General features: G+C 40.7%; 1 protein-coding gene across 2 annotated transcripts; it reads left to right on the top strand.

The window, feature by feature from the left end:
* On the top strand, window positions 1-23,354 carry MTPAP (mitochondrial poly(A) polymerase). Of its 2 annotated transcripts, none has more exons than XM_066280095.1 (9): window positions 1-463; window positions 2,940-3,112; window positions 3,621-3,854; window positions 4,815-5,039; window positions 9,293-9,504; window positions 12,231-12,457; window positions 20,475-20,567; window positions 20,646-20,719; window positions 22,620-23,354. In XM_066280095.1, the coding sequence occupies exons 1-9, from the start codon at window positions 259-261 to the stop codon at window positions 22,980-22,982; spliced, it is 1,806 nt and encodes a 601-aa protein (XP_066136192.1). In that variant the 5' UTR covers window positions 1-258; the 3' UTR covers window positions 22,983-23,354. The 2 variants fall into 2 exon arrangements, with proteins under 2 accessions (XP_066136192.1, XP_066136193.1); XM_066280096.1 differs by lacking the exon at window positions 1-463 and adding an exon at window positions 1,584-2,193.
* Window positions 23,355-26,906: the final 3,552 nt, after the last annotated feature.

Below are 26,906 nucleotides of genomic sequence, written 5' to 3'. Positions count from 1 at the left end.
TAAAGGGCATCTGCAAAACAGGCACAGCCAAGATCACAGCTTCTTACGACCTTGCTCTCTGTTTCTCTCCACAACTTTATTTGAAAGGGGGCGTGTTGAATCTATTAGCGTCTTCTTGTACAGAACTAGTGGAGAGTGGAAATAAACGACGTCTGAAAACTCAAGTCTTCATTCCGGACTTCATTTCTCCTTTGACAATCGAACATCTTACGCCTAGTTTGACCCTCGAGCCTTCCCATTGTTGCCGCCTCAGTGCGCATGCGTGGAAGCTGCGTGCCCTTTAGTCTCAGTGTTTCTGCCGCTTTGGCAATGGCGGCATGCAGTGTGGGCCTGTTGACCCGTTTACCCATATGTGCTCAGAAGAGTCAAGTCTTGCGTCCAATCCACAGGCTTCTCAGCTACCCAGGAACTGCGGCCGCGGACGCCAGGGGAGAACAGCCGTCCTCGGGGACCGTAGAGACAGGTGATGGCGCCGTGTCCTCGCTCTGCGCCGTAGCCGGCCCGACTGCGGGCAAAGGAAGGGGGAAGAGACGGGGACCGCGGGCGAGCGCGCGGCCGGCAGAAACGGCCGTGGGACCTTTGGCGACAGAATGAGGCTGTGACCCGTGCTGCTCTGTCTCCCTGGGGCACCGGGGCCGCCGCTGGTGCTTGCCGCGGTGGCGGGGCGCGCGCCGCGCCTTTCTCCGCGGACCGGCGTGCGCCGCATGGAAATCGCTTAAGCCTCTGACGCTTCGGTCCGGAGCCCAGTTTCCTAGTGTATTACAATGTGGCCGAGTGATCGCAGTGATGACGACAGGAGGGCCACGTGCCGTCGCTTACGTCATGATTCATAGCTGTCTCCGCCTTTGGTACGAGTTGTGGGTAGTGAGCAGTGTCGTGAGACCTTGAGGAGTCACCGGAACCCCGGGCTCGCGGATTCAGGGCTCTGCCCGCGACGTTTACTACCCTCGACTCCATTCTTCTATCGATTTTGAGCAAACTAGACCTGGTAACTGATAGACATTCGGTGGAGCAGGCATTCTAAATGATGTGCTTGGCCACAGCCGGATGGCTCAGTTGGTTTTAGAGCATTTTCGGGAATCGCAGGGGTTTCCGGTTTGATCCCCGGTCAGGGCACATACAGGAACAGATCGATGTTCCTGTCTCTCTCTCCCCTTTCCTTTCTCTCTAAAATCAATAAAATAAACGTTAAAAATAGTAAATTGATATGCTTGTGTACTAAGAAGCCCACTCCCTATTACAGAACTCCTCTTGTGGTCAGTATTTAAAAGCGATCTAGTGAGACAGGTGGTGTGTCAGCGCCTCACTTTTCCAGGTGTGAATAGGCTCAGAGATCCGAATAACGTGTGCAAGCTCATATGGCTGAATTTGATGTAGACTTCACGTGGAGCTGCCACACAAAATGTGTTCATTTCTACTGTTTCTTGGAGCTGCAGTTCTAAGATAAGTGGCATTATTTCTGGGAACAGTTCTAAAGTAGGCCAAACATACAAAATGTTTTCCTATAAAATACATGATAGGATTGCTCTCCTCATCAGACTCCATGAAAGACTCATGTTGACAGTGAGAAATGTTACTTAATGGGACATTTCCTGGGAATCCTGATTGGGTTGCTTTTAGTAGAAGCTGCTTCTCTTAAAAATTCTTAAACTCTGAAAATGTGACTAAGGAGTCTGCCAAAGAAGCTATTATAATTTAACGTCTGTGTAGTACTTTAAATTTCAGAGTGTTTTCATATGCTCTTTGAAAAATAAAACTGTAAAGTAAGTATGGAAGGAATTATTATTACTCCATTTGATAGATGAGGAAATGGGCAAGTCCAAGTGGCTAGTTCCGACTTACCCAGCTGTTCAGTAGCTAAGATAAGAACAAAGTCTTGCCTGACCTGCGGTGGCGCAATGGGTAAAAGCGTTGACCTGGAACGCTGAGGTTGATGGTTCAAAACCCCGGGCTTGCCTCGTCAAGGTACATATGGGAGTTGATGCTTCCTGCTCCTCCCTGGCTTCTCTCTCTAAAATGAATAAATAAAATCTTTAAAAAAAAAAGTGATTCCAAAACTGTACTTATTACAGCTTCGTTGTCTTCCTTAGGAAAGTGTTTCATTTAAATGGCTAAGTATTCAGGGACTCCTGTGGGGCATAACCAGCAACAAAGTCCTAATTTGAATGAATTCTTCAGTTTTGAAAAGGGAAGGTAACTACACCTATTCTCACTTGGAAGCATTTTATCATTGAAAGGAACTTGAGACACATCCAATTCAGCTTTTCACTCAGTGTGTGAACTCGTTGCCAAAATGTCCCTAGCAACTGATGAGGAGGACCCTGTTTCTAAAGCAGGCAGTTTCATTTTTGGTCAAGCTCTAATAGTTGAAAAATGTTTATAATGAGCTAAAATCTGATTTCCCATTTCTATGTTAATCTTAGTTTTGTCATAGCTTTCACCTGAGTAGTGAGAGAACCCTGATATAAGAATAAAAATTATGAAGTGTATTCTTCAGGCCTGTTGGGTGCCAGTGACTGAAGCTAATTCAAGTTAGCTTCAGTAGAAAAGGGAGGAAAACCAGCTGGTGTCACCAAACTCCAGAAAGAGACATGGCTGCTGAAGGCAGACAGGATGGATGTGGTCAGTATGAAGTATTGTTTCCTCAGCTGTTGTTCCGAGGCTTCATTGCCTCCCAATTCTTTTCCTCGGGAATGTTGGTGGGGAGCATGGCCACCAGCAGCTCCATGCTTATGTACTCGTTGAAGGAATAAAATTTAATGACAATCACAAGAGAATGGTAGAATCAGGTTGTGTAGCTTCATCCCTTAGAAGAGAAGAAAGAAATTGAGATTAGGATAAAGTCTTTAGATAGATATAAAATTTTATACACTTTATCAAAATATGCTTTAAGTTATACATGTGTATGAGTGTTGGAAATGATTGTGTCTCATTCATAGGCTCTGAAAACAGGACTCTCAAAAAGAGATTCTCTGAGGTGCAGAAAGAAAGGCGAGAACAGGCACAGCGGACTATTTTAATACTTTGCCCAAATAAAGTCAGTGAAAAAAAGTTTCTCAAATATTTATCTCAACATGGACCTATTAATAATCATTTCTTCTTTGAAAGTTTTGTAAGTATTTAAAAAAACAACATAAATTATTATTATTTTTCTTTCCTGCTCTTTTACCTCTTTGCAGTATGGTAAAGTTAGATTCTCTTTTGCTATCCTACGCTTTATCTAATTTCTTTAATGAAGGGTTTTTGTGGGTTTTTTTGAGATATGATAATAGAAATCTTTACAGGAAGATTACAGAATTACAAGCAGTATATAACTGAAGAATTTCATTATTTGAATACTTTTTGTACCATTGTCTTAGGGCTGAAGGCCTTTGGGAGGGATCTCTGTTTTGCCTTTTAATTTTTCTATTTCAGCATTCTTTTTAGCTTCTCTTGACTATTATTTATATTGTTCCTTAATTTATTTATGATTAAAACCAATGCTCCTATTAGAAGCATTTATAAATTTTAAAAATAATATTTTCTCATGTTATAATAATTGCTTTGAAATACAAACTAAAATATTACTGTGGTAAGTACATCATTTTGAAGTGAGTTCTCCTTTCATGTTTTTGATGTAGGGTCTTTATGCAGTTGTAGAGTTTTGTCAGAAGGACAGTGTCGCTTCACTGCAGAGCTCAGCTCGCACCCCCAGCATGGGCACAGATGCTGCGATTCCCTTCAGGTCGCGCTTTTTCAACTTGAAGTCGAAGAGCTCATCAGACCAGACTTCGGAACAGTCCAGTGTACCATGTAGTAACCAGTCGCCTCCTTCAAACAAGAAGCTTTTTGAATTACTTCGTGATGCAGAAAGTGTAAGTTTATAGCTATACTTATCCAACTTAAAAAATATATATGTGCACATGATTTTGTATGTTGTTATTATTAAATAATGTACCATTTGTACGCCTCAGAGGCACCTGCACTCTCCCAAAGCTCTAGGCCTTTAAACTAGTCAGGCTTGCTTTCTCTTGTTAACATAATAACATAACTTGTACATGGCATTGTTCTTCAGATTTTAAAATCTTATTTCTGGTTTTAATTCTTTTTCCTACTCTAATAATGTTTATACACTGTATTAGTTTTGTTTTTTATTAGACTTATCAGAGGTTTAGCTAGTTTAAGTAGTCCTTTCAAAGAATCAGTTCATGATTTTCTAATTCTTAAAATTTTACTTGTAACTTTTTATATTCCATTTACTCATTAATTTTTCTTGAATGCTTTGTTCCGCTAGTTTTAATATTATTTTCAAATATGAGCATTTAAAGCTATGATTTGTATTTTAAATATTTAATTCCAGTGCACACCTTCAAAATGTAATCAATCATTTTAGCATCTCACATACACACACAATTGACATTTTAGGGAACACAGAGTTTGGGCCTCCCTTACTTGAAGCATTGCTTATCTCTGGTGTTTCTTGCCTTTAATATTAGTTCTTTTGTCCCCTCAACTTTTAAAATGTCTAGTTTTGTGGTTGTTCTTGACCTCTTCTGGAGCATTTTACTATTTTCATTTTCCTAAAACAATACTTTGTACTCATTGCCTAAGAAAAGTAGTAGTTTTAATTCTGGTTAACTTATTTTGCTATTGTCATCATTTCCCATTGCTTTTTAAAGAATATTTTACAAAGCTGGCTTTTAAGGCTGAAGAAAAATAGATTGTATATTTGTAAGGTAGGGCTCTGAAGCCATTAAATCTCTGAAGGTAAAATGACAATTATTTTATATGACCTGTACATTTTCTTCATCTTTTGTTTTTCTTTGGCCAGCTAGATAGATGATCAGCTGAACACCCTCTTGAAGGAGTTCCAGCTCACGGAGGAGAACACGAAGCTCCGCTATCTCACCTGCTCGCTGATCGAGGATGTTGCGGCTGCCTACTTCCCGGACTGTGCCGTGCGGCCCTTCGGCTCATCAGTGAACAGTTTTGGGAAATTAGGTTGTGATTTGGACATGTTTTTGGATCTAGATGAAATTGGAAAATTCAGTGCTCACAAGGTAATTAATTTTCTTTATATCACTAAAATTAAGATATTAGAAAAGTAAAAGTCTATATAAAATTATGTGTATTTTTAAACTTAGTAAACATTGTGGTTAAAGAATATGGCTTATTTGATATTGATTCTTTTTAATTGTAAAGTCTTTCTTTGTATTTGTTTAATATGTAATCATTTTTTGGAGAAAATTCTATACATAAATAGTAAAATGGTTCTTTTCAAGAGGTTGGAAGTTTTTGATTAGGCCAGTGTTACTTATTGTGTTATTCAGATTATCTGTATCTTAACTAATTTCTTATTTTCGTGACCTAGTTATTGACATATTTTTAAATCTCATGATTTTTGGCTTTGTTAACTTAGAATTTCTTGTTTTGAGTTTTGTTTTATTCAATGACTGTTAGGTACATATAGGAATTTTATTTTATCTTCTTTTTTTTTTTTTTTTTTTTTTTTTTTCATTTTTCTGAAGCTGGAAACAGGGAGAGACAGTCAGACAGACTCCCGCATGCGCCCGACCGGGATCCACCCGGCACGCCCACCAGGGGCGGTGCTCTGCCCCCCAGGGGGCGATGCTCTGCCCATCCTGGGCGTCGCCATATTGCGACCAGAGCCACTCTAGCGCCTGAGGCAGAGGCCACAGAGCCATGCCCAGCGCCCGGGCCATCTTTGCTCCAATGGAGCCTTGGCTGCGGGAGGGGAAGAGAGAGACAGAGAGGAAAGCGCGGCGGAGGGGTGGAGAAGCAAACGGGCGCTTCTCCTATGTGCCCTGGCCGGGAATCGAACCCGGGTCCTCCGCACGCTAGGCCGACGCTCTACCGCTGAGCCAACCGGCCAGGGCTTATTTTATCTTCTTATTGAGTTCATTTGCCATTAAATTATATCCTTTATCTCTTATTTTTGTTTGTTTATATGGCCACTTGCTGTTTACCTCACATGTCTTTTATATCTTTCTTTTCAGCCTTTGTATATATATATATTGTTACAATTTGGGTATAGCTCTTATAAATCACTAAATTTTACGCTTTTACTCAAATATGTAAGTCTGAGTTCATTGTATTTGTTTATTATTATGATAATTTTTGGATTCATTTCTGTCTGATTTTTATATTCTATTTTTATGCTTTGCTGTTGCTTTTCATCCCCTTTCTTTTCTCTTTCTGTATAATGAACATTTCCTTTCTCCCTGCACCCATTTCCTCTTGCAGTGTGTGATTTAGGGACTCCATTCATGTTCTTTCTCACCTTCACGTCTAACTGTAAAGTTAGCCTGTATCTATCTCTGCCATCCTCCCAAACAGTGTAAGGGATTCAGTCATTTAATTAAAACTTTGAAAAAGCATGTGTGGGGTTTTTTTTGTGGGTTTTTGTTTGTTTGTTTTACAGAGACTGAGAGTGAGTCAGAGAGAGGGATAGACAGGGACAGACAGACTGGAACGGAGAGAGATGAGAAGCATCCATCATCAGTTTTTCATTGCGACACCTTAGTTGTTCATTGATTGCTTTCTCATATGTACCTTGACCATGGGCCTTCAGCAGACCGAGTAACCCCTTGCTCAAGCCAGTGACCTTGGGTCCAAACTGGTGAGCTTTTTGCTCAAACCCGATGAGCCTGCGCTCAAGCTGGTAACCTCGGGGTCTCGAACCTGGGTCCTCTACATCTCAGTCCAACACTCTATCCACTGCACCACCACCTAGTCACATCAGACCTGCTTAATCTTGATAAAAGTTTTTTTATTTTCTTTGCCTTTTCATTGAGTAACTCCTACTTTATTTATTGGTTCCTCTTGTTTGAGTTTATCCTTTCATATAAATTTGTGTGTTTGTATTTTAAAACAGAATGGACTAGGAAAACAAAAGTTAAAAAGATATTATAGCAAAGAGACTGAACTAGATTTTTAAATTTTTAATGTTTTTAGAGGCAGTTCATTTTTTAATCTAATATAGAAGTTTGCTAGTAAATAGAAATCTATTTTGCCAGCCAATGACAAAACTCAATAGAGAAAATATAACATTGATTTGTAGAGATTGTTTGCATACATGTCACATTTGTATATTTTTAAATCTTCAGTTCTGATTATAAAATAATAGTTGCAGAAATGTATAAGGTAAATACCTCTGGTTTCACTACTTCCAGAGAAAATTATGAGTAACTTATTTTATTATGTATTTTTTTCTTTTTATATAGCAATGCTTTTTATTTATTTTTTTACAGAGACAGAGAGAGAGTCAGAGTGAGGGATAGATAGGGACAGACAGGAACGGAGAGATGAGAAGCATCAATCATCAGTTTTCCGTTGCGCATTGTGACACCTTAGCTATTCATTGATTGCCTTCTCATATGTGCCTTGACCGTGGGCCTTCAGCAGACCGAGTAACACCTTGCTTGAGCTAGCTACCTTGGGTCCGAGCTGGTGAGCTATTGCTCAAACCAGGATGAGCCTGCGCTCAAGCTGGTGACCTCAGGGTCTCGAACCCATGTCCTCAGCATCCCAGTCCGACGCTCTAGCCACTGCGCCACCGCCTGGTCAGGCTAGACATGCTCTTTTTAATGTAAACTTAATCTTTATAGATTGATTATAACTTAATGTATATAGATTATAACTTGATTTTTCCCCCCAGTTAATATTGCTTTGGCAGTTCAATCTGCTATATCCTTTTTAATGGCTTCAGCATATTCCTGGGAATAAATGTGCCATGGTTTACCTAACTAGTCTGTTATTTTTTAGTCAACTAGGGTAGTTTCTTTTCCCCTCACCATATAATATTCTTTCGTTATACATAACAGAAACCAATCAAACTAGTATAAAAACAGAAAAAAAGTAATAGAGGAATCTTCACAGAACCCAGAGTGAGGAATGTGGATGAGGCTTAGGAAAGGACTAAAACTAGGAAGTATAAACTGTAAAGAATCCATGAAGAAATAGTTCCACACAATTTTGCTTTATTTTCCCCTTCACTCCCTTCTTCTCCCCCCATTGATTTTCTTGACATTTTTGTGTTTGCGGTATAGAGTGCACCTGCCCCAAACTTCTGAGTTACATATTTTTTCAGTCACGTGGTTGCCTCTGAACCTTAATTCCAGTTCCTAGTAGAGATCTTTGGATGAATGAATGGTGCACGTCTGCAGTAGCTGCCCAGGCTTGGCCCACTCATCTGGGAGTAAGGGGATGAGTTTCCACGATAAACATGATTGGGGCCTGAATCCTTTCAGTAGGAATACATTCTAGGAGAGAGGTAGTGAAGAGTGGGGAGCCTTACAGATGATGCTTCAGTGAGTGAACAGCTTTGTAAATTGACTCATTGATGCAAGTATTCCTTTGGGGTAATGTCCTCATACTTTAATAGCTAGTCAGAGTATACATTTAAAGTTTCCATAGATATTTAAGTTGTCCAAAAGGTACATCGAAGTTTACACTTCCCCTGACCCAGCGCTCCTGGGTTTGGCTAAGATTAAGTGGAGTACACTCACCTGACAGAGTGTCCGCAGTTCCCTGCACTGCCCACTGCGGGTCCTGTCGGCCTTTTGTCTTTGCCAGACTGATCAGTGAGAGGTCTCCTGTAGTTTCTAGAGAACAAGCACATCTTTTACTATGTTTCTTAGCCATTTTATTTGTTCTTGTTAATTTCTTATTGAAGTCTTTTTTTGCCTAATTTTAGAATTGGGTGGGTTTTCTTTCCTTTCATAGGTACAGACACTTCATAAATTAGGGAAGGTAGCACTTCATGTGACCCTTGTCTTACTTTTTTATCTAGTAGTGAATAGATGCTTTGTCTTAGATGGTTTTAATTTTTATGTAATTGTATTTCTTCTTTTGTGTTCTAGAATTTTGTATAATGCTTAGAGAATCCTTCACAACTCTGAAATTGTGAAAATACTCATTGTCTTCTAGTACTGGACTGATTAAAGTCTTTGACTCATGTTGAGTTTACTTTGAGTTTTGGACCACAGTAGGGATTTAGGGTTTTTTTAATCGTCTCTTACCTCATTTGTTTTCCCCAGTAATTTGTAGTTAATTTAGTTAAACATTAGATTTCTGTGTGTAGTTAAGTCTACTTACTTATTCTGTCTTTTCTTTTGTCAACCAGCTGGCCTTGCACCTGTATTGTCACACCTGCTTTTGGCTGTGTTTTATTTTTTGTTTTTGTTTTGTTTGTCTATATTTGCCAGAAATGATTTTGAACATCCTTTTGGAAAAGTTTATGTTAGGATTTCCTTTTTATAAAAAACCCCTGTTTACAAATGTTTTTATTTAGACCTCAGGAAATTTTCTGATGGAGTTTCAAGTGAAAAATGTTCCTTCAGAAAGAGTTGCAACTCAGAAGATCCTGTCTGTGATAGGAGAGTGCCTTGACCAGTTTGGCCCTGGCTGTGTGGGGGTACAGAAGATATTAAACGCTCGTTGTCCGCTGGTGAGGTTCTCACACCAGGCGTCTGGATTTCAGTGTGATTTGACTACTAACAATAGGTATGAGCTCTTAAATGTGAATATTATAAGGTATTAGCATGGTTTTTCTCGTACAAAATAGTCTAGTAGCTTTGGACTCTTAGACAAGCTCTAATGGTACTCTTTTAAAGATTTGAACACTTGGTTTGAAAAGTATGAAACGCTTTCTCTTATACAGAAGAGTTTTTTGGTATTCACAAATAAAATGTTAGGATATTATGTTACAGTGTTATCTTACCTGACTAACATCTTCTAGAAGGACTGCTTCATTGTTATTACTTATGTTGCTGATGACAACGTAAAAGTACCTTCAGAATATAGTCTTTGCTATATGGTCTTCTAAATGTACTGAGAAAATGAAGTAGCAGATTGCTTGTGACTTCTGAATTACCTCCAGATATAGTCAACTTTGTGTTCTACACAAATTTGGTCTTTGCTTAAATCAGAAGGTAGTCTGAGCCCTGGCCAGTTGGCTCAGCGGTAGAGCATTGGCCTGGCATGTGGATGTCCCGGATTCAATTCCCAGTCAGGGCACACAGGAGAAGCAACCATCTACTTCTCTGCGCCTCTTCTTCCTTCCCTTCTCTCCTTTTCTTTTTATCTCTCTCTTCCCCTCCTATAACCATGGCTTGAATGATTCCAGCAAAGTTGACCCAGGCACTGAGGATGGCTCCGTGGCCTAACCTCAGGTGCTAAAATAGTTCAATTGCCAAGCAGCAACCCCAGATGGGCAGAGCATTGCCCTGTAGGGGGCTTGCTGGGTGGATCCTGGTTGGAGCACATGGGGAGAGTCTGTCTCTCTGCCTCTCCGCCTCTCTCTCAATAAAAAAAAAAAAAACTTTAATTAAAAAAAGAAAGTCTGAGTCATTTTAGACTCTGTAGTTTTTTTTGTTGGTTTTTTTTTTTTTTTGTATTTTTCTGAAGCTAGAAACTAGACTGTGTGGTTTTTATTTAGCATATTTTCACTTTATTATCCTAGCAACTATTTGCTTAAGAAAAATGGGATAAGAATAACAAGTTTTCATACTCTGATTACTTTTTTTTTTGATAGGGAAAGCTTCCTAATTGAAAAGTTTATTTTTTAATTCTAGTATTCTCATTGCAAGTATTTTATTTTATTGTATTTGTAACATAAGTAATCACAACTAAAACTATTCAGAAAATCCCAACTAGGGCAGTTTTAATTAAAATCAAATGTCCACTAACAACACAGTGCTGAGGACTTCTGAATTTCGCTCAAGTAGCCCTTGGAGCAAAAATATGCACTGCAATTTCTAACATTAAATTTTCTCTCTAGTATGTAAAGTAGAACAAAATGGTATTTATGTTTTAATAGTGTTATTTTCATTGTCTTATTGGGACAGGTTTTTAAAAATTTGTTTAAATGTGTTTCAGGTTTTTAATCCTTACATTGTTTCTTTTTTCTTTTCTTTTCTTTTTTTTTTTTTTTTTGACAGAGAGAGAGTCAGAGAGAGGGATAGACAGGGACAGACAGACAGGAACTGAGAGATGAGAAGCATCAATCATTAGTTTTTCGTTGCGCATTGCAACACCTTAGTTGTTCATTGATTGCTTTCTCATATATTCCTTGACTGTGGGCCTTCAGCAGACCGAGTAACCCCTTGCTTGAGCCAGCAACCTTGGGTCCAAGCTGGTGAGCTTTGCTCAAACCAGATGAGCCTGTGCTCAAGCTGGCGATCTCGGGGGTCTCGAACCTGGGTCTTCCACATCCCAGTCCAACTCTCTATCCACTGCGCCACCGCCTGGTCAGGCGCATTGTTTCTTTATGTTAGATACCTCACACTATTTGATACTTATTTTCAGCTTCATTGTCATAGACAAAATATTTTTTTATTCTAACGTAAAGGTAACGTTTATTATCACAAGTTGAATAAAAACCGCTTTTTCAAAAATGATGGAAAAATATTTGAATCCATGTGATACTTATAGGAACATCACACTACATAGTAAGGCATTTAATCACTGTGAATTTCTGATTTACTATTTCTTCTATTCTCTTTAAACTTAGGACGTAAATGCCATTGTAGAAGTTTATAGACAGTTTGAAGGTGATATAGTTAAATGAAATGTGCCCTCTGTTTTTTAAGAAATTGCAAGGCATGTTTTGATCCGTAGAAACTTAAATATTTAAAGATATTTCTGATTATTATTTGCATTGTAACAGTATCACTAGGAAACTTATGGAAAATAGGCTCTGAGATCTCATTTCTTAATAGACACTTGATCTTTGTGGGTTGGTTTTTACAAGTAGTAGACTTAAGTAATTTTGTCTAACGTTGAAGGCATTTATACTTCCTTGATAAAATAAGTAGAATAGTTACTCTGTTTTTAGGCTGACCTGTTTACCAGAGGCTAGATCACTGTGGTGTGAAACTGGGGCAGAGCCCTGCTTGCGTGTTGCTAGTTATTACAGAGCACTGCATAGTGTGTCTCCCTGATTTAAGCCATGTTTAGGACCTTTGATTTTTAAGTTGTAAGTTTTAGAACTACATCGTAATTGTCAACATTTAGAAGAATGTTTTAATGGTAATGCATGCATTTGATATTCAACATTCATATTGTTTTATATTGCAAATATATCATACTTTTCATTTTCTGGTCATGGTGTTGTGAATATATTCAAGTATAGGAAGATATATTTAGGTATGTTTCCAGGTATGTGTTTTATTAACTGTGGGGTCATAATTTGGGGGGTTGAAAATTCTTTTTATTTTTCTCTTTTGAAGGATTGCCTTGAAGAGTTCTGAACTGCTCTATATATTTGGTGCCCTGGACTCCCGAGTGAGAGCCTTGGTGTTCAGTGTCCGGTGCTGGGCTCGAGCACACTCATTAACAAGCAGTATTCCTGGTGCTTGGATCACAAACTTCTCCCTGACCATGATGGTCATCTTTTTTCTCCAGAGACGATCACCCCCTATTCTTCCAACACTAGACTACTTAAAGACGCTGACAGGTAAGTCCTGAGGCAGTATCTCATTTCTTTCTGACACTTTGAGTGAATGACCATGTGTTATCAAAGTCATGCAATTTGTCTTCTGTATTTGTAAAGACTTGTGAATTTACAATTTAAATGCTTTTTATTTTTAATGCCCATAAGGAGTCATGCGAACAGAGGACTTGTGAAACAGAGGCCTGTATTTTCTGAGGATCTGGGCTTTTTGGGTTTTTATGATTGTTTGTTTGTTTTTGCATCAGTTGACAAGGTTGCTTACAACTATCTTGAGATGTTTGGAGCCTCTCCCTTAGTTTGACGAAGCTTGGGAAAAACGTGTTCCAAATGCAACTTTTGTGCAGATGACAGATTCATAGATGGCTTTCTAAATCTGAACCTATTTTCCGGTTTCTGTCAGTTTCTAAACATTATTTTATGACGTTCTAAAATCCTAAATTCTTTTTAGTTTAAAGTTTGTAAGCAATCTAAGATAAATTTTAAATTTAGTATGCTATTTATGTTATAAAAAATTGAAATTTTGATAGACTGTTCAAGGAGATATCAAAGTATTAAGATCCTAAATTCTAAAAGGAAGATCATTTAGGGATACACTCAAAATGTATGTACACTCTAGTCTGCCCATCCTGTATATTGCCAAATGATTTTTTTCTTTTTCTTTTCTAAATGAGAGGAAAGGAGATAGAAAGACAGATTCCTGCATGCGCTCTGGCCGGGATCCACCTGGCAACACCGTCTGAGGTTGATGCTCTGCCCATCTGGGTCCATGCTCGCAACCACGCTATTTTTAGCACCTGAAGCGGAGGCTCCAGGGAACCATCTTCAGCACCTGGGGCTGACATGCTTGAATCCATCAAGCTGTGGCTGTGAGATGGGAAGAAAGAGAAAAAGAGTGAGAAAGGAGAGGGGGAGGGGTTGAAAAGCAGATGGTCGTTTCTCCTGTGTGCCCTGACTAGGAATCGAACCCAGGACATCCACATGCCGGGCTGATGCTCTACCACTTAGCCAGTCAGCCACGGCCTGGATATTCTTATAAAGTACACTTCTAAGTCTTTCCTGTTTAAAGTGACTTTAGCCTGACCAGGTAGTGGCGCAGTGGATAGAGCTTCAGACTGAGACGCAGAGGACTCAGGTTCAAAACCCCAAGGTTGCCAGCTTGAATGTAGGCTCATCTGGCCTGAGCAGGGGCTCACCAGCTTGAGCATGGGTTGCTGATTTGAGCCCAAGGTCGCTGGCTTGAGCAAGGCATCACTGGCTGGGCTGGAGCCCCTCAGTCAAGGCACATATGAGAAGCAATCAATGAACGACTAAAGTGAAGCAACTATGAGTTGATGCTTCTCATCTCTCTCCTCCTCTCCCTGTTTCTATGAATGAATGAATGAATGAATGAATGAACGAAGTGACTTTAAAAGGTGTTTTATTCCCTGGAATAAACCCCAGTTTACTTAGCTTGTTCTTTAAGGCTTTCACTTAAATTTTCCAACCTCTTCTGCCACGATTCCTCTTTAGTCATTTTACATCCCTGCCAATACTACAATTACTCTCATCATATTTTGTCCTGGCTGTGTTCATACTGTTTGTTTCTCTGCCTGGTTCTATAAGTTTCTCTTCTATGCCCCTTTCCCTTTTTTATCCAAATTATAAATGATCTCTCCTTTCCTGTGAACAGTGTAAGTGCAGCGTGAAATTGAGCCCTAAGGAGAGCTCAGTGTGATAGGTTAATGGAGAGTAGGAAGTGTTTTGGTGGAGTGGCGGTCACGTTGCTCACTTCTGAGGTTGAAATAAAGGGCCACACCATACCTGTGTCTTCTCCTTATTTGGTGGTGTTCATTCATGTTTATTGGTTACTTACTGTATGTCCCATGTTACCTTGCTGCAGTACGGATATGGACAATATCCTCAGGATCACAGTCTAGTACAGAGGTTTAAAGTTCTAATATTTTGGGGAAAGAATATGATTTGTAAACAAATTTAAATCAAACCCGGGACTCCTGCACGCTAGGCCAACGCTCTACCACTGAGCCAACTGGCCAGGGCCCCAAATCTATTTTTAAATAAGTTTAAATAAATGTATTCACATCTTATGGCACTGAAACAGATGAAACTCGTTTTGGAATTCCTTAGTTTTCTACTTCACAGAACCACATTGGCCGTTCACAGCTCCTGTCACACGTGGTGCGCAGTCTCAGGCTGCTCTCTGCTGCTTCTCTGCATCGTGCTGTAGGTGTGCATTGCCCACAAATGCAAAGGGCATTTGAGACAAGCTCTGCTTTGGTTTTTGAAGTCTTGAATTAGTTATAAAAGAATTTTTCACATTTGATATTTTAATAAAGGCTATCAATTTGGGCTTTTTTTCTAATTAAGATTTTAATTTTTTTGTTTATTCATTAATTTTAGAGAGGGAAGAATGGTGGTGGGAAGAAGTGGGAAATACCAACTCCTAATAGTTGCTTTTTGTATGAGCCTTAACCAGGCAAGCCCGGGGTTTCGAACCAGTGACCTCAGCATTCCAGGTTGACACTTTATCCACTGCACCACCACAGGTCAGGCCAGTTTGGATTTTTTTTTTTTTTCAGTTTGGATTTTTTTTTTTTAAAGGCTTAGTCTTTTTTTTATTTTTTATTTTTTTATTCATTTTTAGAGAGGAGAGAGAGAGAGAGACAGAGAGGAGAGAGAGACAGAGAGAGAGAGAAGGGGGGAGGAGCAGGAAGCATCAACTCCCATATGTGCCTTGACCAGGCAAGCCCAGGGTTTCGAACTGGCGACCTCAGTATTTCCAGGTCGACGCTTTATCCACTGTGCCACCACAGGTCAGGCTTCAGTTTGGATTTTTAAAAAAAGGATAAAGTAGCCCTGGCCGCATAGCTCAGTTGGTTAAATCATTGTCTGGATACATAGAGGTTGCCAATTCAATTTCCCCTTCCTCTCTCTTTAAAACCAATAAATAAAATTTAAAGAAAAAGAAAAATATATTATTTTTTCTTGCTTTCTTGTTTGTTTTTGTTTTGTTTTGTTTTTACAGAGACAGAGAGGGATAGGGAGAGAGAGAGAGATGAGAAGCATCAATCATTAGTTTTTCGTTGTGACACCTTAGTTCGTTGATTGCTTTCTTATATGTGCCTTGACCGCCGGCCTTCAGCAGACCGAGTGACCCCTTGCTCGAGCCAGCAACCTTGGGTCCAAGCTGGTGAGCCTTGCTCAAGCCATATGAGCCCACGCTCAAGCTGGAGACCTCAGGGGTCTTGAACCTGGGTTCTCCACATCCCAGTCCAACGCTCTGTCCACTGCGCCACTGGTGGCCTGGTCAGGCTTGTTTGGTTTTTAATAGAAGACAGCATGAATTTCTGGAACACCTTCCAGCACTTCTAGAACTCTGTTAACCACTGTTTGGAGCCTAAAGCAAGTTCAAGTCCAGACTTGATCACACTGTGTGACAGCCCTGCATGAGCTGCGGTCTCCTCCTCTTCTCTGGGACTCCTGGGTGTACACCAGGAGCTTCTGCACTAGGAACGGTGACCATCTGGTGGTGTCCTGTCTCACGACTCTGTCCCTTTGCCTGAGATGGTGTTCTCCCTGCTCTTCTTACATGGCAAACGCCCTCAGAGCTCAGCCAGGGAAGAAGAAGAGAAACTCAGTCCTGGTGTCTTGTGCTAGGTCTCTCCTGCCTTCCTCCCAGGAGGCAGTGCACTGTCGGCTCCCAGGCACCCTGTGCACAGTGTACTGTAACAACGGTTAGATTGTGGCAGTTCTTCTATGGCTGTCCATGGCCAAGCTTCTCTAGGGTGGCTTTTTTTCTTTTTTAATTAAACTTTTAAATTTATTGTGTTAACATGGATTCAAGTGTCCCACTCAATATAACAGCCTCACCCCACCCACAACATGTCCCCCATTATAGGGCAGGCTGTCTCTGACATGTCTCTGCATCTTTGTTCCTGGCTGAGATTCCTTCTAGTCATCTACTATACCAAAAAAAATTTTAATTCTACTTTTGATTGGCATTTGGGTAATTTGAACTTTGGGACTATATTATAGGTAGTGTTAGTGTGCCGATTCTAGCACATTTCTTTTTGTTTGTTTATTTTATTTTAGAGAGAGGAAGGGAGAAAAAGGAACATCAATCTGCTCCAGTATGTGCTCTGACCGGGGATCGAGCAGGCAACCTCTTCGCTTCCGGATGGAGCTCTAACAACTGAGCTACCTGGCCAGGCCTCTAGCACATTTCTTTTGGTGAACACAGGTGCTCAATTCTGTCAAGTGTATACTAGGAGTCAAATTTCTTTTTTATTCTTTTTAAAGCCAAACCTTTATTTTTTAACTTTTTCAATTATAGTATATATTCAATATTATTTTGTATTATTTTCAGGTATACGGCATATATTGGTTAGACAGTCGTGTACTTTACAAAGTATTCATTCCCCCTGATACAGGAGTAGAGTTTCTGAATCTTAGGATTTGGGTATATTCAGCTTTAGGGACATTGCCAGTTTCTATAGTGTCAACTCCCACAGGCATTGTGTACAAGTCCTAATTGCTGCACGTCTGGGATACCTGGTGTTAATTCCTCTGAAGGTAGCTGTTAATGCACGGGTAGTGGCTTCAGGGTGTGCTCTTTCCCAATGACTACTGAGGCTGAGGACCTATTCATATACTTATTAGCCATTTGGGTATCTCTTGTGAGGTTTCTGAAAGTTTTTGCCTATTCTTTATTGGATTATCTATCATTTTCTTATTTGTAGGAATTCTTTATATATTTTATAAATGAGTTCTTTGTCACATTCTCTGTATATATCTAGATATCTCAAATATAGGTACACTGTGGTCTCCTTTCCACTCACTTAATATTGTCTGATGAAAATTATGGTTTTTAAAGTGTAGTTCTATCAGTTACACATGCAGATAGGGAAAGAGTAAACGTGTTCTACAAACTCTTCTTTCTGCTGCTTTTGACTCTCCCTGTGGGTAACCCCTTTTAACTCAAACGGCCGGCCTGTTTGGTATTTTACACACACATTTCTAAAATAAAATGCTTGAATTGCAGTTTCTTGACTTTAATTAGGTTAGATACCATCACTCCCTTTATTGAAAACGAATGAACTCTTTCCTCCTGTAGTCCACCCCACATCTCTCATATTTTGAGGGTAGCTATAGCATAATTCTGGTAAACATTATTCACATCTGAGCCATGGAGCAAAGTAAATTTTCTCTCCTGCCCAACTTGTTACATTTTTTGAAGTTAATAGTTTTTAATACTACTACTTTTTTTGTTTGCTTAATTTTTTAATCTACTTAACATTAATTGAACCTCCAACTTGCTACCGGTTGTCAAAATCTTTTCTCAGAATAGTTAGAAGCAACAAATATTCTATTAGTTCTTCCCTGCCTAGTCTCTAATTTTCTAGTACTTTTTATTTAGTTTCATGGTAGGGGCCTTTCTCAGGTATCCAGTAATTGAATTACTGCTCATATTTGAGTTAGAAACCAGAAAGTTAATTTGAATCTGTGAGCGTAGGTGGCGTCTGTTGCCTGATTCATGTTCATTGTGGGGCAATTGGCTGGACTGTTTCATGTAGGGAATTTTAGATGTCACTATCTTTGGGTCATTCCTTTTGGGCTATTTGTCTTCCCCAGAAATGACTCTTCTAATCTTTTTTTACTGGAAGAACAGGACTGGCTATGAGCATATGAAGTTTTCTGTTAGGGTCAGAAGCTCTGTGGAGTCTTAGGGTTCCTTGAACCATTGGCTTGCAGCCCTCCAGTCTGAGCTGCAGGGACTCTGCCCTTACTGGTTTCTTCCTGGCTTTCCGTAAGCTGGTTAGGAGTCAGTGTTCTCAGATCTCCTGAGTCATTGCTACTTGTCCATCTGCCCTTTAACTTAAATTTTTTTTATTGCTCTTATTTCTTCTGTTCTCTATATTTCAAATTTTATATCACTTTTCTGTTTGTTTTAGTGGTGTTTTTGGAGGAGTGAAAATTGTTGGTTGTGTTTATTTCACCTTTTTGGTGTGTGTGTATTTTTCCGAAGTGAGAAGGGGGGCAGGCAGACAGACAGAATCCCACATGCAGCCAGCGAGGATCCACCCGGCATGCCCACCAGGGGGCGATACTCGGCCCCTCTGGGGCGTTGCTTCATTACAATCGGAGCCATTCTAGTGCCTGAGGAGCCTTTGGCTGTAGGAGGGGAAGAGAGAGATAGAGAGAAAGGAGAGAGGGGAGGGTAGAGAAGCAGATGGGTGCCTCTCCTGTGTGCCTTGGCTGGGGATTGAACCTGGGACTACCACATGTCAGGCCGATGCTCTACCACTGAGCCAACCGGCCAGGGCCTATTTCACCTTCTTTAGCCTGTGCTTTTTTTTTTTTCTTTACAGAGACAGAGCGAGAGTCAGAGAGAGAGATGGATAGGGACAGACAGGAACGGAGAAAGAAGAGAAGCATCAATCATTAGTTTTTCGTTGTGACACTTTAGTTCATTGATTGCTTTCTCTTATGTGCCTTGACTGTGGGCCTTCAGCAGACCAAGTAACCCCTTACTCGAGCCAGCGACCTTGGGTCCAAGCTGGTGAGCTTTGCTCAAACCAGATGAGCCCGCGCTCAAGCTGGCGACCTCAGGGTCTCGAACCTGAGTCCTTTGCATCCCAGTCCGACATTCTATCCACTGCGCCACCGCCTGGTCAGGCTAGCCTGTGCTTTTAACCAGTGTGTAGGCTGCCTCCCAGAGAGTCTGAGTGTTATTGGAACATACGACATGGCAGGAAGAACAGATGGAACTTTACCTAGTCTGAGGAATTACCTTCTCCCTTTCTAACTTCTCTCTGACAATTTTAGATAAGCATTCAAAGTCAAAGATTAGTGATCATTCAGATTATTGGTTATGTGCCTGTTCTGTGTTAGACACTTGTGGGTGAGACTGGGTGGAGATGCAGCATGAATAGGACAGTGGCCTTTGTGGTCCCAGACTGGTGTCAGGAAATAGCTACCTGAAATCCGAGTGTAGGGAGAGGAATGCTGAGGAACAGAGGGTGGAGCAGCAGCCTTGGAGTTAGGAAGTGCTTTCAGGTCAGGTGGCCAGTGATTGGAGTTTTGAAAAGTGGGAATTTGCCTGCAATATTGTACAGTGAATGGTGAGGGACTTTGTGGTAGTTCTATGTTTATCAATATAGGGAAATGATTACCTGTAAAGATATAAATACTGTTAGAAGAGGGGAATGTTTAGGTCTAGTGTGCTGTTAAATTTCTTGTATTGAATTCCAATCTTAGAAATTAGCTATTTGACCTGACCAGGCGGTGGTGCAGTGGATAGAGCGTCGGACTGGGATGTGGAGGACCCAGGTTCAAGACCCTGAGGTTGCCAGCTTGAGCCCAAGATTGCTGGCTCGAGCAAGGGGTCACTCAGTCTGCTGTAGCCCCCTGGTCAAGGCACATATGAGAAAGCAATCAATGAACAACTAAGGAACCGCAACAAAGAATTGATGCTTCTTATCTCTCTCCCTTCCTGTCTGTCCCTATCTGTCCTTCTCTCTGACTCTCTCTATCTCTGCCACAAAAAGGGGGAGGGGGGATTTGCTGTTTGGTTTTTTTTCTCCAAAACTCTTGGAGCATCTCACTTTGGATAGATTGTTGAAAATAAAGCATAGAAAGATGGTAAGACTTGAAATGGAGATCAAAATGAAATGTGCTTGAGGAAAATGGTGCCGAGATTTGACTTGGTGAAAGATGGAAGCTGTCTGCATTTTCATTTGTAACTATAACTAGAATGCTATTCACCTCAGATAGCCAACTAAGAAACATTGGTTCTTGAGAGGGAATTCTCATAGGCTAGAGTAATCATAATGTCCATTTTACTGTAGTATAATTATGCTAAAATTTTACATGGAATTTTAAAGCCTGTTAACTGTAAGTATGTAAACACTGAGTAATAGGAAATATTAATCTTTAACTTTTATTTAATTACAGATTTCTTTTCTGAAGTAAGGAATACCTTTTGAAATATAATGAGAAATATTTTTATTTCTGTTTATGTAAGATACAGAAGATAAGTGTATAATAGAAGGCCACAACTGTACGTTTATTCGTGACTTGAATAGAATTAAACCTTCAGGAAACACAGAAACACTAGGTAGGTGTTTTTCTTTTTTCTATTTTTTTTTATTGAAATAGACTTTCCCCTTATTTTCCTTGTTTTATTTTCTTGCAGAATTACTACTGAAGGAATTTTTTGAATATTTTGGAAATTTTGCTTTCAATAAAAATTCCATAAATATTCGACAAGTAAGTAATATTTTAATATTTGGTGATTTGGTATCTGGTATCTTACTGTACTCATATTTAGTTTTCAAAACACTGTAACAAATTTTATTACATTTTAACTCTGAAGTAAATAGATACAGATAAGGAAATTGATGTGTGAAGGAGCTAACTAAGGTCAGTCACCAGCATCTGATACTGTGGCTTTCAAAATGTGGCATATATTCTGAGAAGTTTTCTGGAGAGCATAATTTTACATACAGTTGTTTTGAAATTTGGATTTGTGTTCCTAGGAAACAAATTGGATATCTGGTTGCGAGGGTAGATTTTAGTGATTCCCTCAATTTGAGCCCTTAGGATTTAGTTTATTTAAGTGAGTGAATTCATGGTTTTGGTCATCTGAATAGCTGGGATGATAGACACTTTATGAAGAAGAAAATTAGAGCAGAACCCTAGGCAAAATTTGTTCATAAGTCGGGGTATGGGTCTATTCTGTTTATCATTTGGACATTTGGTTACAACCCTTACAAGGTTGGCTTCTCATACTCAGATTTTTGTTGTTGTTGTTTCTTCAACTCTCCTTTGCTCCTTCTTTCCTAACTTTTATCTCGCTGGTGGAGATTTTGTTAAAGGAAGTGTGGGGAAGAGAGAGAGCAGAAACACCAGCTCCGGCTTCAGGTTGGGCAGAGGTCACCGGACATAGTTCTCTGTCCTTGCTGCACTCTTACCCCTAGGGCGTGCGGAGGTGGGCACCCTGCTGAGCATTGGCAGGAGGGAAGTTAGGGAATAAACAGGTGCTTGTACACATTGGAGAATCTTAACCATTTGTTTTTTTAAGTAATACGTGATATCATTTGAAAGAGGAAAAGATGCCATTGGCTAATGGATCCTTGTGGCTCTCATGAGTCATAGTGTGAGCTTGTTTCCCTGTGGGACATTGTAACCAGTGAAGCCCTATTTAAGCTGTCCCTCAGGAATGATAGATAGAGTAGGACACTACAGTGTTTCTTTTTTTTTTTTCTGAAGCTGGAAACGGGGAGGCAGTCAGACAGACTCCTGCATGCGCCCGACTGGGATCCACCCGGCATGCCCACCAAGGGACGATGCTCTGCCCCTCCGGGGCGTTGCTCTGTCGCCACCAGAGCCACTCTAGCACCTGGGGCAGAGGCCAAGGAGCCATCCCCAGCGCCCGGGCCATCTTTTGCTCCAATGGAGCCTTGGCTGCGGGAGGGGAAGAGAGAGACAGATAGGAAGGAGAGGGGGAGGGGTAGAGAAGCAGATGGGCGCCTCTCCTGTGTGCCCTGGCCAGGAATCGAACCCGGGACTTCTGCACACCAGGCCGACGCTCTACCACTGAGCCAACCAGCCAGGGCTGCAGTGTTTCATAGTGCGGAGTGAATGATACTTTCTTCCTTTCTTTCTGCCTGATTATATACACAGGAACCATTAATTGCTGTATTTTATTTTAGGATTCTAATTTCTGTGCTTCTTTTTCCACTGTAATAGATGCTTTTAGCAAGTCTGAAAAATAAATGTATCTTTACATTATATTCTGTCATTTTCCTTTTCCATTTCTTTTCCTTCCAAGCTCTATTCTGTTAGGTAAAAGATTGGTTATTTTAAAAATACTTTTACTGACCGACTCAGTCCACTCTCACTGTGAGCAGTATCATTAATAGCTCATAAACTGGGTTAGCGCTTATCTAAAGAGCACTCAGACACTGCAGTGAGACATCAGGCAGTCATAAGTACACACACATGCACAAATGCCTAACATGCACTCATACCCAGTCCTCTTAGGAAGGAAATGCTTTACTCTGTAAAATCCTGGTATTTTACATGTTTTTGACATTTTATTAAACCAAACTGTTTTATCTGGCCCTTCATGTATGTGTGAATTTTTTTTGCTTGTAATAAACCGTAGGGAAGAGAGCAGAACAAACCTGAATCTTCTCCACTGCACATTCAGAATCCTTTTGAAACTTCTCTCAACATCAGCAAAAATGTAAGTCAGAGTCAGCTGCAGAAATTTGTTGACCTGGCCAGAGAAAGTGCCTGGATTTTGTATCAGAACGACAAAGGCCAGCCCTCCCCAGCCCGGAGCCAGCCGTGGGGGCTGGCAGCCCTGCTGCTGCCCTCTGTAACCAAGAGCGCGTCTCGTGCCAAGAAAAGCAGGAAAAAGCCTGCGAGTGAAAGAATTAAAAACTTGTTGGAGTCCATAAAAAGTGGCAGTGCAGAAAATTCCTCAAGCACCAGTGGGAAAAGAACTGTTAGTACTGAGTCCTAAGCTGCTGCTTTGCTATAAGAACTGGTTTTATTCTGTGCAATGGTCTGTGGACTGCCGGAGGAACTGCTGTGGTCTTTCTACAGAGCTCAACCTTCCGCTGAGGCCTCTTCATGACCTTCAATCCTCTCACCGGGCTCTTGACCTGGTCTGAGTTTCTGGGACATTTTCAGGATGGCCAGGCTGCTGCCCAGTGGTGCTTCATGAAACTTCAGCCACAAGGACGGGAAGGAAGGTTGGAATGACCTTTAGTAGCTACACTGTGCAGAGCGAATGGTGAAAATCGGTTTGAGCATCATCCCACTGCTGATAACCCAATGTCAGTCCTGGGTGTGTACTACAGTCAGTAAATACAATAAAGCTTCCATCGTGGTAGGACTGTTTCGTATGTATTTTTGTATTTTTTCAGCAAAGTCTCTTATTCACTTATAAATTAAAACAGGTTGGTAAAAAAAAAACAACAAAAAAACAGGTTGGTAATGATTTCAAAAACTGTTTATATTTATAAAAGATAGGAATGCACACAGTTCTGTTACTATGGTCTAGGATTCTGCTCCATGTTGGTACATTGTATTTTAAATATTATTTAGTTCCTTTTCCTCTTATTTCTTTGTGTGTGTGTGGCAGAGACAGAGAGAGAGCGAGAGGGACAGATAGGGACAGACAGACAGGAAAGGAGAGAGATGAGAAACATCAGTTCGTTGTGGTGCTTAGTTGTTCACTGATTGCTTTCTCATATGTGCCTTGACCGTGGGGCTGCAGCAGACCGAGTGACCCCTTGCTCAAGCCAGCGACCTTGGGCTCAAGCTGGTGAGCTTTGCTCAAACCAGATGAGCCCGCGCTCAAGCTGGAAACCTCGCGGTCTTGAACCTGGGTCCTCTGCATCCCAGTCCGATGCTCTATCCACTGTACCACCGCCTGGTCAAGCTCCTGTTATTTCTTTATTTCTTTTTGAGAACTCCTTTCTTCCTGTAGGAAATAGATGTGTGTTGAAATATAATATTGTTCCATTTCCTAGGAGTAACTTCATTTTTAAGAAGCGAAAAAGTATTAGTGTTTGAAAACAGAGACTTGAGCTAGATGGGCTCTGTGGTCAGTGACTCAGGCTCTGGGACCCCAATGTTTCATGTGTAAATGGGGAGGACAGTGGTACTGCTTCACAGCGGTGACAATTGGGACACATAGAGGGCGACGACAGAGCCTGGCACACAGTACTTGGTACTTCTTTTTAGCTATTCCTTTTGTGTTTGTGGTATGTGATTATTATTCTTGGCTATTCAGAATTCACATTTAGAGTGTGTGGTGGTTTTCAAAATAGTTTCATGTAAATTTTCTTTTTCTTTTTTTTAATTTTATTTTTTTAATGGGGTGACATCAATAAATCAGGATACATATATTCAAAGATAACATGTCCAGGTTATCTTGTCGTTCAATTATGTTGCATACCCATTACCCAAAGTCAGATTGTCCTCCTTCACCTTCTATCTAGTTTTCTTTGTACCCCTCCCCTTCCCCCTTTCCCTTTCCCTCTCCCCCTCCCCCCGTAACCACCACACTCTTATCAATGTCTCTTAGTCTCACTTTTATGTCCCACCTACATATGGAATAATGCAGTTCCTGGTTTTTTCTGATTTACTTATTTCACTTCGTATAATGTTATCAAGATCCCACCGTTTTGCTGTAAATGATCCGATGTCATCATTTCTTATGGCTGAGTAGTATTCCATAGTGTATATGTGCCACATCTTCTTTATCCAGTCATCTATTGACGGGCTTTTTGGTTGTTTCCATGTCCTGGCCACTGTGAACAATGCTGCAATGAACATGGGACTGCATGTGTCTTTACGTATCAATGTTTCCGAGTTTTGGGGGGATATACCCAGTAGAGGGATTGCTGGGTCATAAGGGAGTTCTATTTTCAGTTTTTTGAGGAACCACCATACTTTCTTTTATAATGGTTGTACTACTTTACATACCCACCAACAGTGTGTGAGGGTTCCTTTTTCTCCACAGCCTCTCCAACATTTGCTATTACCTGTCTTGTTAATGATAGCTAATCTAACAGGTGTGAGGTGGTATCTCATTGCAGTTGTTTGTTTCTTTATAAATAAATAAATTTTTATTTAAATGGGGTGACATCAATAAATCAGGGTACATATATTCAAAGAAAACATTTCCAGGTTATTTTGTCATTTAGTTCTGTTGCATACCCATCACCCTAAGAGAGATCGTCCTCCATCACCCTCTATCTAGTTTTCTTTGTACCCCCCCTCTGTCCCTCCCCCCACCCGCCGTAACCACCACACTCCTGTCCATGTCTCATAGTCTCACTTTTATGTCCCACCAATGTATGAAATCCTGCAGTTCTTGTTTTTTTCTGATTCACTTATTTCACTCCGCATAATGTTATCAAGATTCCACCAATCTGCAGTAAGTGATCCGATGTCATCATTTCTTCTAGCTGACTAGTATACCATGGTGTATATGTGCCCCATCTTCTTTACCCAGCCTTCTATTTTTTTTTTACAGTGATTAAAAGCCTTTAAGCCAACTCTTGGCCAGTACAGCAAGAATCCATAAAAGAGTAGTGTCCTTAACATGTTCACCAAGTCCAAGTTGGCCCCATCACCATGTCAAATCCCTGAAAAATGCAACCCAACCACAGTTCAGTCTGTAGGAGCTGTCACAAGGAGCAGGAGTCCAGGAAAAGTCCACATGGCACTGGAATTGTTGTCACCATACTATACTTTGCAGCTCATGTCCAAGTCCCAGTGACCGCTGCTTCTAGCTGGTAATGATTCAGGTAGATTGGAGAAGCCATTTGCAGCATGCGTGGATATGGAGCTTCCGTTCTCCTCTGCCTGGAGAGATGAGACCAGGTAGCTTTTCCCTGGAGCTCTGCGACTGTGGCATGGTAAAGAGAACCTTGGGATACACTAAGCTGGGTGGCAAAGGTAGATTCATAATAGAAGTTGGAAAAAGGGGGAAAGAGAGCTCTAAATTAGGAGTAGGTCCCAGCCTGAAATATGAGTGGGGCATTGAGATAGGAGGGATAAAGGAAACACTATATATTAAGCAAAGCAGCAGAACATAGGTCTATCAACACCCACAACAGAGACCTTCGAGGGAAGAATAAAAAACCTGACTATTCAGGCAAAGCATAGTTAAGTGGCCCTTCTGCAAATGAGATCAGTTTACCTGCTTCTTGGAAGTAATACCCTGGGCTCATCCACAGTGTTGTAGATGGGGCCGACGGCCCTGGGCACCTTCAGCCTTCAGTGGCAAACCTCAGCTTTCTGGGCAAGGTTAGGTCATAGGTGGCTGGAGCAGGGCTGGAAGAGACTGAACCCTCCCTTAGGGGAGTGAGGGAGAAGCCTACCTTCCAGTGTCCCTGTTTCCTCACAGCAGAGGCATGTAAGCCTGGCAGGCTTTAGCTCAATGACCTTCCTTTCCACTATTGAAGCAGGACCCAGATGGCATCCTATGAAACCCCTTTGGGGCGCTGGAGCCTTTAAGGGCATATCCTAAATGCTGGTAGTTCCCCTGATCTCTATTGGGCTTTTTCTGCCTCTAGGTATCTTAAAAGCCATGCTCAGAAGATCTCGCTGAGGGGTTTGAGGATCCCCATCCGCCTATATAAATCTTTTCCATATATCTGGAGCTATTTGGAAAAAAACAAAACAGTGTTATTAGCTAGATCTAATAAAGAAGGTAGTAGTTTGCAGGCGAAAAAGATTTGGTGTCTCCTGTTCATCAGCCTTCAAAAGAAATGTAAAAAAAAAAAAATTTTTTTAAATAAAAAGCATGATAATGGTAGACCTGTAGGAGTTCCAGGACAGGACTACCCCCTTTTAAATTGTTTTTTTTTTTTTAATTAACCTTAAAATGTTTGCTGAGTACACTTTAATAATACCTTAACTTTAAAGA

Source organism: Saccopteryx bilineata, chromosome 5 (genome assembly GCF_036850765.1).
Source record: "Saccopteryx bilineata isolate mSacBil1 chromosome 5, mSacBil1_pri_phased_curated, whole genome shotgun sequence".
Lineage (NCBI taxonomy): Eukaryota > Metazoa > Chordata > Mammalia > Chiroptera > Emballonuridae > Saccopteryx > Saccopteryx bilineata.
The sequence above is the reverse complement of the archived record's forward strand: the minus strand, read 5'-3'. Positions and strand labels throughout refer to the sequence as shown.